The sequence below is a fragment of the Durio zibethinus genome, chromosome 2 (assembly GCF_047325235.1).
Source record: "Durio zibethinus cultivar Kanyao isolate XHJ-2024 chromosome 2, ASM4732523v1, whole genome shotgun sequence".
NCBI lineage: Eukaryota > Viridiplantae > Streptophyta > Magnoliopsida > Malvales > Malvaceae > Durio > Durio zibethinus.
In genome coordinates this window covers 2,121,213-2,135,546 of record NC_143163.1, presented here as the reverse complement: position 1 = coordinate 2,135,546, position 14,334 = coordinate 2,121,213, and the positions used below count along the sequence as shown (strand labels likewise).

The following is a 14,334-nucleotide window of genomic DNA, read 5'->3' as shown; positions in this document are numbered from 1 at the left end:
AAAAAGTTATAGATATTGAAATTATTTATACTCATTAAATACCCATGCAAATGAAAATGAATATAAATTTAAAATATCTATTAAGTATAAATATAAAAATAGATATAATATAAAATTTCAAAAATGAAAAATGGGGAATGTTCTGCCCATCTCATAGCCGACATCCTATTTTACTATCAATTATCAAAGAAATCAGAATGATATAGTAATACTTACTTGCAAATAGCATCACTGCTGCTTTGCAAAAAAATCAACCAATATCTAGTCTAATTCGACTGGCCCCCAACTCCGAACTGTGCAAGTAGACAAGCTTTCTGTGTTGAACCTGCGAAAATTTGACCGATCAAAACATATTTTTTTAAAAAGCAACTGTTGGAAAATTTCATGGAATTGAAGTTGTGGAATGTATGGAACCCACAAGATCAAGTAAGCCATTGTTCCATTGATACATACAACCATATAGGGTGGAAAACGTGTAAAACGTGACATGAATATTGTAGGAAAGTCCTGAAGGCAAAGAAAAGAACTTACCTCCTGGCCCTAACAGTGAACATTTTTGTTATATATTCTTGGAGAAAGAAGAGAAAAAGATGTTTCAATTGAAATTCTTTTTGCTTTTAGAATATAGCATTACCCTTTTCAGTCACCTTTGTAACAAGACTTCACTTGTCTCCATTTCATGTGGAACACGAAGCATAGAGTATCATTTTTTAGGACTAGATTAGCCCTTAACATTTTTGCCAAAGACAAAAGAGATTAGGGGTGAAATGGTTAAAAAAGGAAAAAGGACAAAAGGAACTTCCAATTGAGAGGGGAATCAAGCAAAGTAGAAGGGAATTGGTGTTCCAAGAAGAGTAATAAGTACATAAATTATTAGTAAAGCAATGGATCATGGCACAAAGCTACAGCGAATTTTTTTTTTCTTAGCCTACAAAAATGGGATATATTTTCTTGTAAAATCTCCGCATTCCCAAGTTAAAAAAAAATTTTTTTTTTTGAAAGAAAACTATTGAGGATGTCATTGGCAAGAGCTTTTAGTTCGATTTTTTCCTTTCAAAAAAATAATGATACTTAACAATTGGATCCTCCATCCAGGAAAAAAGTTGGATCCCGATAGCATGAAGCCAATTTTGTAATATTGAAACAAATATAGAGTGGTAGTATAAAATCGGCTCCTGATTAGAATATTTTATATAAGTTTCTTGAAATTTTGGTAACCGAAGCAGGTTTGGTGATTAAATTTAATTCTTACTGAACTCCCAAGTTAATATTTTGTTCTTGATGCTTGCCAATTGGAAATATGCATATATATATATATATATATATATATATATATATATAGACACACACACACATTTTATTTTTGATACAACTTCGTCTCATCAACCAGCAAATGCTGAGAAACCAATCAATGAAGAAACTGCGGAAATTAAGAAACAAATAGACATGAAGAATGCTTTAAACCGCAAAGGCTAAGCATAAATCCAAACTAGAGACGGCGCAGAACAATGAGTTCCCCGCTTGCATGGAAATATATATATATATATATATATTTAGGTCATGATTGATACACAAAATTATTATAGAATATAATAAAATAATATTATGAATAGAATTAAATTAAATAATATAATCTTATCTTATATTTAATATGTGTGAGGATTAAGATAATATAATTTATTTGTTGGTCAAAATTTTTTTTACTCAAAGTTTATACAAATTAAAATATTGATATAATTTTTAAGGGTATAATTGAACATATAATTTAATTCATAAGATTAAATTGTAGGGTATAATAAAACATATAAATTTAATCTCATGGATTAAATTACATATTCAATTATACTTTTAAAAATTACATCAATAATTTAAATTGTATAAACTTTGAAAAAAGATAATTTTGACAAATAAATAAATTATCTTATACTAATTCTTGCATATATCAAATATAAAATAAGAAGATATTGTTTAATCTAATCATATTCATAATATCATCTTATCCCATCTTATTATAATCTTGTGTACCATACATAACATTACTTCCTTAAAATTTGATTAAAAATTAATACACCTATTTTCTTTTAATTTTAAAAAAATAAATATATCCTTCATTAAATATTAGTCATTTATTTATTTTTATTTTTTCATTCTTTTTTACTCAAAACTTTTTTAACTATTAAATAATAACAAGTTAATAAGTTTTAAAATTATCATTAATTATTATCAAATTAAATTTTAATTAAAATATATTTTAGTTCAAGCAAATGCTAAATATTTTAGTCTTATTTTTAATTTAATTATATATTAATTGAAACATTAAATGTTAAATATGTTAAGCTTTGTAACCATTACACAGATGTTATATCTGTCTATTGCAAGTATATATGAATCCAGGTTAGCTCTTCAAACTGGAATTTCATGAGCAGGAACCATGGGGCAATATTTCACGAGCAGAGTTCAAAATGGTGCCCTACAATTTAGAATTGCGGTAACATCTGGGTTTGATGGCAAGTGGATTTGGGCTAAAAGCGTGCTTCCAGCTGACTGGAAAACTGGAGTTGTTTATGATTCTGGACTTCAAATCACTGATATTGCAAAAGAAGGTTGCTCTCCTTGAGATGATGGGTATCGGAGATGACAGGTTCTTAATTGCCAGTTGATCTTCTGTTATTGCACAAAGTTTGATTTGTTCAACACAGGGTGAATTTGAATAATTTAGAAGACTGAAAAAATGAATATATAGTTTGTTTTTCTTTTTCATTGTTATTTCTCAGATTGTTATTGAAGATGTCTAACATAATTTTTTCTACTCCACCATAATAAATATTCCTTTTTCTAACAGTTATTTAAGTTTAATTACAACCTTGTAGTTTGAATTACATGCTGAAATTCGAATGCGTTTGAACAAACTTTTGAGTTACTGCCTTGAATTACATTGATGATTTGAAAAGGGAAGAAAAAAAAAAGACAAAGAAGTATAAAAAGGAGGTCAAATGCTCAAAATAAATAAATAAATAAAAGAGTAAATTAGAAAATATCATCATAAGGTTCTTCTAGTCTGTGGACGAGGGTACTTAAACCAAGATGTGCCATAAGAAGAGAAACGTGAGTAAGCAGCTCTCCACCATGCCTCAATTGCTGAGCATGCTCTTCCCATGTGCAACGACTAGCAGCATAAACCATCATTTCCATCCATATCTCACTGATCAATTTCCACTTCTCCTCATCATCCCACCTATGTTCTCTTACCAAACTTTGTAATTTGTTGGCAAACTTGCCCCCATCCAGTAGGGCCCCAGGTTCAGATAATTTAGGAAAGTCAGGGTTAAACTGTATTAGTGCAGCAACAAATTCTTTCTTGGACACCCTCAAGTCTTTTTTCCTCTTCGTTTGAGGAGAAATCCGCTGGCTTTGAGAGTAAGTTTCTTTGTTTACCATCTCACCGAATCCATTTGGCAGCATTTTTGGACGCACCAATACCAGATACATCATGTAATCAGACAAAGACTTGCCAATCTGGTGGATTGAACCGGATGCACCTATTCGATGCTTGTCAACATCATCGTAGCAAACAAGTGTGGTTGCAATATGCCAAACAAAGATGCGACGGATAAAATCTGTCGATTCCATTTTCCAAGACCCATCTTCAAGAGTAGGACTTTTCTCTTTGATTGCATTATCACCTTTCTCTCCTAACAACTTGCCCAGATACTCGTGATTAAAACCTTCCTTTTCGTGCCTTGAACGCTTATCATTTAGGTGACAATAAATGAATTCCTTCAAGTCAGTATCTACTGGCTTCCACTTGGTATGCAAAAACTTCTGCAAAAGGTTGCCAGTGTCAATAAGGTTTATGACTCGAGTAAACTGGCTTGCCTTGGCTTTGACACAATAATCTAGCAGATCATTTTGCGCCATTTTTTGAATCCCCGTCCTTGACTTAATTGAACGTAACCTTTGATCAACAAGCCGATGGTACAATTTCTGCAACTTGCCTCGAGGAATTGCGTACATCATCATTGTCCACTTAGACCGAAAGTGTATAAAAAATGAGAAAATATCCAGAAAAAGCCCCTGACAGTAGCAAGTAGGTCACGGCAGTGTCAACTGTGGAACGCTTGATTTTATGAAGGAGAGCTGAGAAAGCAAATAGTACAGAAATAACAGAGAAAAAGCAGATGCTGCGAAGAATTAGGCTCGCAGGATATCGTCTATGTAGTAAGGGATTCTTGGTGTAGAGCAAATCATAAAGGAATTCAAGTTCAATCCCCACAAAATTGAAGGCCTCATCACCAGTTTTAGATTTCAGGTAGACCATTTCAGCATGGAACTCTCGCGAAATCTGAAATGGAAGGTCTGAAAAGAGAGGTTTGAAAACATCAAATGATGAATCTGCCTCCCGAAGAAATTTAACCTCCGCTGTAATGCTTGGATCTTCTATAAAATACCTCTTCTTTGAAAGATCAAAAAGGCCTGTTCGGATCATTTCTTTCAGGTTATTCTCGTTTGGATTTTTAGAATTCGAGCTTGAGTAAAAGGATTTCATGAGCTGTTTTTGGCTTGCGCATCTGAGAGCCCATATCCTTTCTGCATATTTGATAACTCCAGCAATGAATAATGGGAAGGCCATAGCATTCAGTATAGTGTTTGATCGAAACCTGACGTAGATGTAGATTGCCTGTCCAATTTGGAAGACCATCCCAAGAAAGTGTCTTAACCATAGCTCATTGTCTTCGAAGGAGTAAGCTGTAATATTGTATGGGCTGCCGAGATGCCATAGAAGAATGGGCGTCCAGAAGACGATGAGATCATTTTTCAATTCCATGCTGCCACTAAGAAGGGTACTCAGCACAAGGGTTGCCATCCAATCTGCTGAGAGATATATTAACCATGCACTGATTGCAATGGCTGGTACGTATCTTCCTGTGTAATTCTTTCGTTTCCCCGCGAAATACACTAGAAGAAACTGGAGAATAAGACTCACAATAACCATTAAACGAAGCTCCCATTCACTCCAAAATTTTTTAGCAATTTCTGAGAATATCCTCTTCATGACTGAATTCTTGATCTCAACATAGATTAGAGAGATAGCAACTGAAAAATCCAAAATAATAATAATAATAATAATAATAATAGTTCAACTCAAAGAATTTAGGTAAAATAAGAAAATAAGGATCAGCAATTAACTCTTAATTCAATTGGAGTCGGTTCCAGAGTTAAAAATCTCGAGTTAAAATCTCCATTGAAATTCAAAAAAAAAAAAAAAATCAATGGCAAGTTAGATCTCAAATCTTGATTTTGCATTTCCTAATTAATTAAAAGTAATAACAATAATAATTGTAGGCCAAATATATGTATGCATTCTTAAAATCATCGACGAAAAACACACTGTCCAAGCATTTACATCGTATACAAACTAAATTTAAGAAAACATACATATGCTTGGTTAAGTCAAATTTTATAGCAGTATAAATACTGTTAATTATCTCCAAACTATTGCAATGGTAAATTATAAAATTGATAGCTCTAAAAGAAAAAGAGACAATTCGCTTAAGTTCCTTTATTATAGTTTTTATTAATTCTAATTGAATGTTCATATCAATATTTGAATTAATAACTCTGTTAATTAATGATAGGTACAACATCTTTTGTAAAAAAAAAAAAAAATCATGTGACAATTTCCTTTAAAAATAGATATAAAGCATTATCAAAAGTGGCAAAAAAATAAAAAATCATTGGACAAAGATTCATCCTCGTACATTCACATCCTTATAACTCACCCTGAGAGAGAGCAAAGAAAATTTATGAAGGAAATAATGAATCAATGCAAAAAGTGAAAATTGAACTAAAGAAAGTGAGAGAGAGGAAAATCAGTTAGCAATTAGCCTATCACTTTGTCTTCACTAATTTGAGTATAACGATATTAATTTTATTCTTATTTAATAAAAAAGTTAATTTTTTATTTGAATAACGATAGAGATAAATATTATATTATGAGAATAAAAATAAAATTGATATAATTTTAAATTTTTATTGGATATGAAAATCGAAACGGATAATATAATATCCACATTGTACTTGTACTTTAAATATATATTTAATAAATAGATTTTTTATTAAATAATATAAAATATTATTTTAGATTAATTAGAATTAATATATTTTTATTTAAAAAGATATATTAATATATATTTATTAAAAAAATTACATAAATATATAAGATAAAAATTGAAAACCTAAAAAAATTTTCCTTTTTATTTTTTTAAAAAAATTATAGATATGAGGATTACCTATATCTATAAATATCTGCATGAATAAAAATAGGAATAAATTAAAATATCTGTTGAGAATAGAAATAAATATATTATAAAAATTCAAAAATAAATATGAAAAATAATTTATCGCCTCATAAGTCATAACTTAACTGTTGACATCCTATTTGACTATTAATTATCAGAGAAATCAGAATGATATATGGTAATACGTACTTGCAAAGAGCATCACTTCTGCTTTGCAATTAAATCAACCAATATCTGGTCTAATTCGACTGGGCCCCCACTCCGAACTGTACAAGTAGACAAGCTTTTTTTGTTGAACTGGGAAAATTTTGACTGATCAAAACATATATTTTAGAAAAGCAACTGGTGGAAATTTTCAAGGAATTAAAGTTGTAGAATGTACAGAAAACCCCTACAAGATCAAGTAAAACATTGCTCCATTGATACATATAACTATATAGGGTGGAGAACATGTAAAACGTGACATGAATATTGTGGACAAGTCCTAGAGGCGAAGAAAAGAACTTCACTTCTGGCCCTAACAATGAATATTTTTGTTATATATTCATGGAGAAAGAAGAGAAAAAGATGTTTCAATTGAAATTCTTTCTAGTTTTAGAATATAGCATTACCCTCTTCAGTCACCGCAACAATACTGTGTCACGGGTCGAGACTTAAGCTTCGAACCCGCGCAACTTCGAGACTCTGGCATTCACCCTTCCGACGTCTCAGATCAGCCTTCTTATCACAGTTCGCACCTTTGTGAGGTATTATCTGCTTTGACTCCCCCTAATCTCGTGGTTTTGTCCTACAAAAAGTACCTCATAAAGAAGAGGTTATGTGAACCTTTTTATATCTCAGTGACCTTCCTATTATGTTCAATGTGAGATTCAGGACTCTTTCTTAGGTCTGTGACATTCTTCTCCACCCAACCTCGTGACGCTCTCGTCATGGAAGTTGGCCACCCTGCCTACCTCTCTCGAGATGCTTGACATGTATCGAACGGTTTAAGGTTGGCTCTGATACCAACTGTCACAGGCTCCGACCTTAGACTCAGAATCTGTGTGGTCTTAGGCTTGGAATCTCCTCCTTTATGCCTAAGTCAGCCTAAAACACAAGCGTACAGGCACTAGAACAATGGGAATGGCTGATTACGTAAGTTAAAGAGAAACAGGATAACAAGGCAGAATGCTGGAATATGCTGTGTATTCATTAAAACAGAAGTATTTGATGGTGTCTAAGTGCCTCGAGGGAGGGTGAATGCTCGGGTCCCGAAGCTGCACGGGTTCGGAGCTTAAGTCTCGATCCGTGATAAATGGTATCAGAGCTAATCCTAACCCGTTCGATCCACGCCAAGCGTCTCGAGGGAGGTAGGCAGAGTGGCCAGCTTCCGTGACGAAAGTGTCACGAGGTTGGGTGGGGGAGAATATCACGGACCTAAGGAGGAGTCCTGAATCCCACATTAAACATAATAGGAGGGTCACTGGGATATAAAAAGGTTCACACCACCTCTTCCTTGAGAGGCACTTTTTGTAGGATAAAATCGTGAGGTCAGAGGGTCAAGAGGTCAGAGTGGACAATACCTCATAAGGGTGTGAACCGTGATGATCTGACTGATTTGAGACGCCTAATGAGTGAATGTCTAAGTCTCAGAGCCGTGCGAGTTTGAAACCTAAGTCTCGACCCGTGACAACTACACTTCTCTCCATTCATGTGGAACACGAAGTCTATTGTATCATGTTTTAGGCCTAGATTACCCCTTAACATTTTTGCCCATGACAGAAGAGATTAGGAGTGAAATGGTAAAAACAGGAAAAAGGACAAAAGGAACTTCCAATTGAGAGGGGAATCAAGCAAAGTAGAAAAGAATTGGTGTTCCTAGAAGAGTAATAAGTAAATAATTATTAGTAAAGGCAATGGATAATGGCACAAAACGACAGCATCTATATTTTCTTAGCCTACATAAATGGGATATATTTTCTTTTAAACGGCATGAGCTTTTAGTTTGATTTCTTCCTTTCAAAAAAATAATGATACTAAACAATTGGATCCTCTATCCAAAAAAAAAAAAAGGTTGGATTCCAATAGTATGAAGCCAATTTTGTTCTTGATGCTTAGTGCTAAGTGGGAATATGCATATACGCATTTTTATTTTGATTAGTTCCTTAAATTTTGATTAAAAATTAATACACCTATTTTCTTTTAATTTTAAAAAATAAATATATCCTTCATTAAATATTAATCATTTGTTTCTTTATTTATTTTTATTTTTTCATTCTTTTTTATTCAAAACTTTTTAAACTATTAAATAATGAGAAGTTAAAAAGTTTTAAAATTATCTTTATTTATTATAAAATTAAATTCTAATTAAAATTTATTTTTGTTCAAGTAAATGTTAAATATTTTAAACTTAAACATTAATTTATTTCAATTTAAAAAAAAATAAATTCATTACCATTATTTACAAAATGCTTTAGTGATAAAGAAATTGATTAAAGTTTAAAAAATGGAAAAAAAAATGAGGGAAAGAAAGGAGAAAATATATATATATATATATAATTATCATCCATGGACGTTATTGAAAGTAATTTTATCTTTGTTGGTTTGAAAGACATATTTTATTTCTCTTGAAAAAGTAATTTCATTAATCAAATTAATAATTGTTCAATGTTTATTTTAAGTATTTAAAATACCATTTTTTATTTCTTTTTAATTTATTTTAATCAATTTCTTTATCATTGAATTTTTTAAATAATGGTGATTAATTTATTTTAAATAAAATAACATAATGCACTCATCGTAAAATTAATACATAATGAAACTAAATATAAGTTTAAAATATTTAAAATTAATATTTAAGATGTACTTGAATTTGATAGTAATTAAATATAATTTTAAAATTAATTCAATTCTCGTTATGTTATAATTAGAAAAAAAAAATCTTGAATAAAAGAAACAATGAAAAAAAAAGTTACATTTTTCTTTTTATTTAAAATTATCTTAATAAATAACACCTCAACGAAATATATATTTCCCCAAACCTAAAGAGGCAAGAGAATAAGCTTCTTTTACCGAAAACTGTTATTGCATTTATAGCTTTCACTATTACGTTAGTCTCTCGCGCATGGTTTTTTTTTTTTTTTTTTTTTTTAAGATGGAAGATTCAATTCCTCTCAATTAATCTTTGAATAAAAAAGAATATATATAAACTATAATAATTAATTAAGAACTGGTTGTTTAGGTGAGCAAATTATAGTAGTAGTAGCAACATGTTTAATTCTAGACTAGTACACACAATTTGAGTAGACTTAAGGCATGCAAATATGTGCATGGTTTGAGTTGTTCTTTTCACTCTGCTTCTTCTCACATGCTCTTTGGTGTCTTTTTTTTTTTTTTTCATCATTTTTCTACATTATTGAAGCTTAAGAAAGATGAAACAGAATACTTGCTTAGGTAATATACGACACTATTATGAGTACGATATCGATCAATGAATTTTTTTTGCACTGTTTCTAAGCTCATGTCAGAAAATGAAAAAAAAAATTAACATGGCTGGAAATTATATACATCAAGACCACTTATTAGAGATATTTGTTTGTTCGTTCATTCAAGAATTATTATTTGATTTGAATTTGGTTTAGTTTTTTTTGTGCCTACATCTTATTATGTTGATATCACTGCATTATATTTAAAATTACTATTAGATTTACCAATAATAAATAATAATGAAGCGATTAAAAAAATTGCTTATTCAATTCATAATGGCAAAGAGATGGGATTAGACTTTTAAGACCATTAGATTTAAGGAGGAAGTGGATGCCATGTCCCTGATAACACGTTGCTTAAAACATTCCTTAATTAATGTAGCAGAAGAAAAGTCAGAAGCATTAACTATGAACGTGCTAGACGAGAGGAGAAGAGAAGGGTCCTAATGGCCAATGGCCATAGCCTGATCTCCACCACAGACCCTGAAGAAAATGGATGACCCAAAACTCTCCCAAATTTTCCCACCCACCTCACATATCCCCAACAACAATACTAATAACTAGAATTTGATTGCAACTCTTTCTAGTTCTTTTCTACTAGAGTAACATTTCCATGTTCCCAAGCACATGCAAGTCTAGTAAGGAACCAAATTAATGGAAATTATAACATTTCAAAAGCAAGAAATTTCAATTTCTTTTTTTTTTTTTTAAGGAGCCAGGGTTTGTCTTTGTCTGGCACTGGCCACTTTAGTTCGTGGGGGCCTGGACTGGCTGGCAACCTCTCTGGGGAAGTGTAGATAAGTAACAAAACTGTAGTGGATGTTGGAGATATAGTAATAAGACTTGAAACTGGTTGAGTATTGTGTGAAAGTTGAAGCTGACAAATGTAGGAATGGGGATAAAACTGTTGATGATAATGAAATGGCAAAACTGTGTTGTGGAGTCAAATCTTTGATTTGTCATGCTCATATGGCAATTAAAACAAAAGTGAGAAGAAACTTTATTAATTAACCTGTACTGCTAAAGGGTGAATAACCAACAGATCGATGTTAAGTGAGCAAGAGCTTCCATTACAATTTCCACATGATCAATATAGTACATCATCATGATGTAATCCAATTTAATGCACTGAATGTTATTTGTGCTACTCTCTGTTCCGTTGATATAATTTTTAACTTTTTTGTTTCAGAAATGAGAAGTTAATTTTTGTGTAAGAAGAATTTGTAGATTGTAACCATTTTTTTTTTAAAATTCTGAAAGGGGTCTTTTGCATTACTTGGGTAAGGGAAGCTGCTTTTGATAATAAAGCTTCGAGGGAAATGCTTAAAGCCCTGAACTTTTTATCCTGAAAGAGCGTTTACTTGACGGAGGGAGCATTGCTTTTGCTTCAGTGTGTGGGAAAAATTAAATGATGGTAGCAGCAAAATCGGCTTTTTGGCTCTTTGGGAATGAAAAACAGCATAGCTGCAATTACATACAAACCTAGCTCTCTCTCTCTCTCTCTTTCTCTGTGTCTGCCCTCTGGTTAATGATTTATGATGAACTTATCAGAATCATCAGAAACCAATCATCAGACATGTCATAACCTCACGCGTATTCTCTTAATCTGATTCTTCCTTCTTCTCTTTCTTTCTCTCTTTTTTTTTTTTTTCTAATTAAATGAAAAATCAACTCTTTGAAATATATTAACTAGAATCATGTTCCAATATTCCACTGGACAAAGATCTTGTTACAGTATTGCACGAAATTTTCATGTTTCTAGCATCATGTTGAGACACGTGGTTTTGGTAAAGTGGATACTATAGCATGAACATCGCTTTCCATATTCTGTCCATGGCCTTTTTGCCTTTTTTGTCTTCTATATATCTGTTAATGTCCTTACTTTTTCCATTATTTTATTTTTTATAATATGGGTTTTCAATTTGTTTTATTTTATACATAACATTAAAATTTTAAAACAGTATATTTAGTTTTAAAAAATAACTCAATTTAATAAGAAGAGTCAATATTCTTTGGTGGGACTTGGGAGTCTATAAATAGGGCCCTGTTTCAATCTACTTCGTCCAAAGTGAAGCAAAGGAGAGTGCTTAACACAAACATCTATCTCTCTGAGCCCACCTTTGTATAAGATTAAGCATACAAGGGAAACTTGACAAGAATCTGTGGAAATGGATGTGGAAGGGAAAGTTGTAAAATCAAGATTCAAGAGGGTATGTGTGTTTTGTGGAAGTAGTACTGGTAAGAGGAAATGTTACAGAGATGCTGCAGTTGAATTAGCTCAAGAATTGGTAAACACGCAAACATCTCATACATAATTAACTCTCTAAAGCCTAGCTCTTTTTCAAAATTTTGGTTCTTTTTTATGTTAGTTTAAGGGGTTTTTGTGTTGTTTTTGAAAGGTGGCAAGAAGATTGGACCTTGTTTATGGAGGAGGGAGTATTGGATTGATGGGTTTGGTTTCACAAGCTGTTCACCATGCTGGAGGGAATGTTCTTGGGTACAGACATGAGTCATCATCAAAACTATTCTATTCAGTTTATTGGTTTTGGTAAATGTGTTATCATTTTTCTGGGTATTCTGTGTTCCAATTATTGACCATCAGATTTTGTAAACAGGATCATTCCTAGAACTCTGATGAGCAAAGAGGTGCAAATCAAACTCTTCTGTTTTCAAATTTTTTGGCCTTTTTCATTTCCTTTTGAGATTTAAGTCACTAGCTTTTCAATGATATTGTTTTGAGAATGTCTCTTGGATGTGGAGCAACAGATAACTGGTGAAACGGTTGGGGAAGTGAGGCCAGTAGCCGACATGCACCAAAGAAAGGCAGAAATGGCCCGCCACTCTGATTGTTTTATTGCCCTACCAGGTCCCATCTCTCTTAAATACAATATGCAATCGACTCTTTGCCCTTTCTGTTCCACAATACATATATCTATAGAGTGCTAATTTTGCTGTCCTGTTGGGTTTCAGGTGGGTATGGAACTTTGGAGGAGTTATTGGAAGTGATAACTTGGGCTCAGCTGGGTATCCATGACAAGCCTGTAAGCAATATTTGCAAAATATTTTTGTTTCAACTATCAGTATTCTGGGTCATCTCTTTTGAAACCTAACTTTTGTTTCCAAAAATGTGCAGGTGGGTTTGCTTAATGTTGATGGCTATTATAATTATCTACTGACTTTCATCGACAAAGCCGTGGATGATGGCTTTATCAAACCTTCCCAACGCCACATCATTGTCTCTGCACCAAATGCCAAAGAACTGGTCCAGAAGCTTGAGGTGGGTTATTGCCTACAACTGGGATTGGTTCATTTTTGTCATCAAACGTTTGTTTACGCACTAACAATATGAGGCCCATATATGGAATAGACAATCTGGAGGTTTAGAAAAAGAATCTTTCTCAGATGCCTACCTTGGTGTCTTAGTTTCTTGTGTCTTGTTTGCTTGTAAATGATAGCACTGTTTTGTTTTGATTAGGAGTACGTGCCTGTGCATGATGGAGTCGTGGCCAAGGCAAGTTGGGAAGTTGAGCAGCAGCAACAAGCCCCGCAACAGGTGGGGTTCAGTGCCACTTCTTTGCAGACTGAGATCGCTCTATAAAGGAGAGCGTGAAAATGGAATAAGATAGAAAAAAAAAAAAAGGGGGGGGGGGGTAGAGGTGGTTTAGGCTCTTAGCTTTTTACTCTGATTTTGGGTCAAATTCCAACCATACCACAATGATCTGGTAAGGTTTGAATGTCGAGAAGAAGAAGAGAAGACTGTGACAAAAAGTGGGTTTTTTTTGGTATTCAAAGATGGAAGCTAAGCTCATTTATTTTTGCATTTAAGCTCGCATTTTGGTATCTAGAATTATGTACAAATACTATAGAAAGAACAAGAAGCAAAATCCAAAAAAATAGCAGCTTTATTATGTATGTACCTAGAATTATCTAGAAATACTATCTACAACTTTTTCTCTTTATGTTCTGCCAGTATTTTAAGGTACTGTCATGGTGAGTGATGATTTATGCATTTGCATCCATTGATGACCTTAAAAGTTGAAATTGAGGTTGTGATCTTGAGGAACTATCCTTTGATGAAGCCCTCCAACTGGGGAATATGTGGCCTCCTTTTTGAAAATTTTTTGTTTAGTTGGGTTAGGGTACTCGCTTTGTGGCCAAGTTACTATCAGAGTACATTACTGCTAGTCTCCTCCAGCTCATTTGCTGGGACAGGTCACAGGGGTTCTGAATTGTAGCTGGACACCGAAGGCTTTTTCTTTTTTTTACTGCTGTAAAAAAACTGTGGTGAGAAAGAGAGGATGGACAATGATAGTTAGAAAAATAAAATTAAGAAATACTAATTATGATCACCTAGCAAAACAAAACCTAATTTCTTTCAGTGGAATGTCAAATTGACTTGCCTTTTGCCTAATGTTATCTACATATAATTTAAATGTGTTTGCTTTTATAATAACTTGTAAACTTTAACAAATGTTTAAGGATGAGATGAGTTTCTTAGCCTTTGGCCCGGATGAGACTTTGCTAGAACTATATGTTTTTTTTTCTTATGTGTAGTTTTGATGAAAATATTG

The 14,334-nt window shown here is 32.6% G+C and overlaps 1 protein-coding gene and 1 pseudogene across 1 annotated transcript; one reads left to right on the top strand and one right to left on the bottom strand.

The window, feature by feature from the left end:
• Positions 1-2,756: 2,756 nt before the first annotated feature.
• On the bottom strand, positions 2,757-5,107 carry LOC149519870 (uncharacterized; annotated as a pseudogene).
• A 6,719-nt stretch (positions 5,108-11,826) lies between these two features.
• On the top strand, positions 11,827-13,361 carry LOC111308206 (cytokinin riboside 5'-monophosphate phosphoribohydrolase LOG5-like). Its single transcript, XM_022906522.1, has 7 exons — positions 11,827-12,051; positions 12,163-12,260; positions 12,379-12,409; positions 12,530-12,629; positions 12,734-12,804; positions 12,897-13,040; positions 13,239-13,361. The coding sequence occupies exons 1-7, from the start codon at positions 11,932-11,934 to the stop codon at positions 13,359-13,361; spliced, it is 687 nt and encodes a 228-aa protein (XP_022762257.1). The 5' UTR covers positions 11,827-11,931.
• Positions 13,362-14,334: the final 973 nt, after the last annotated feature.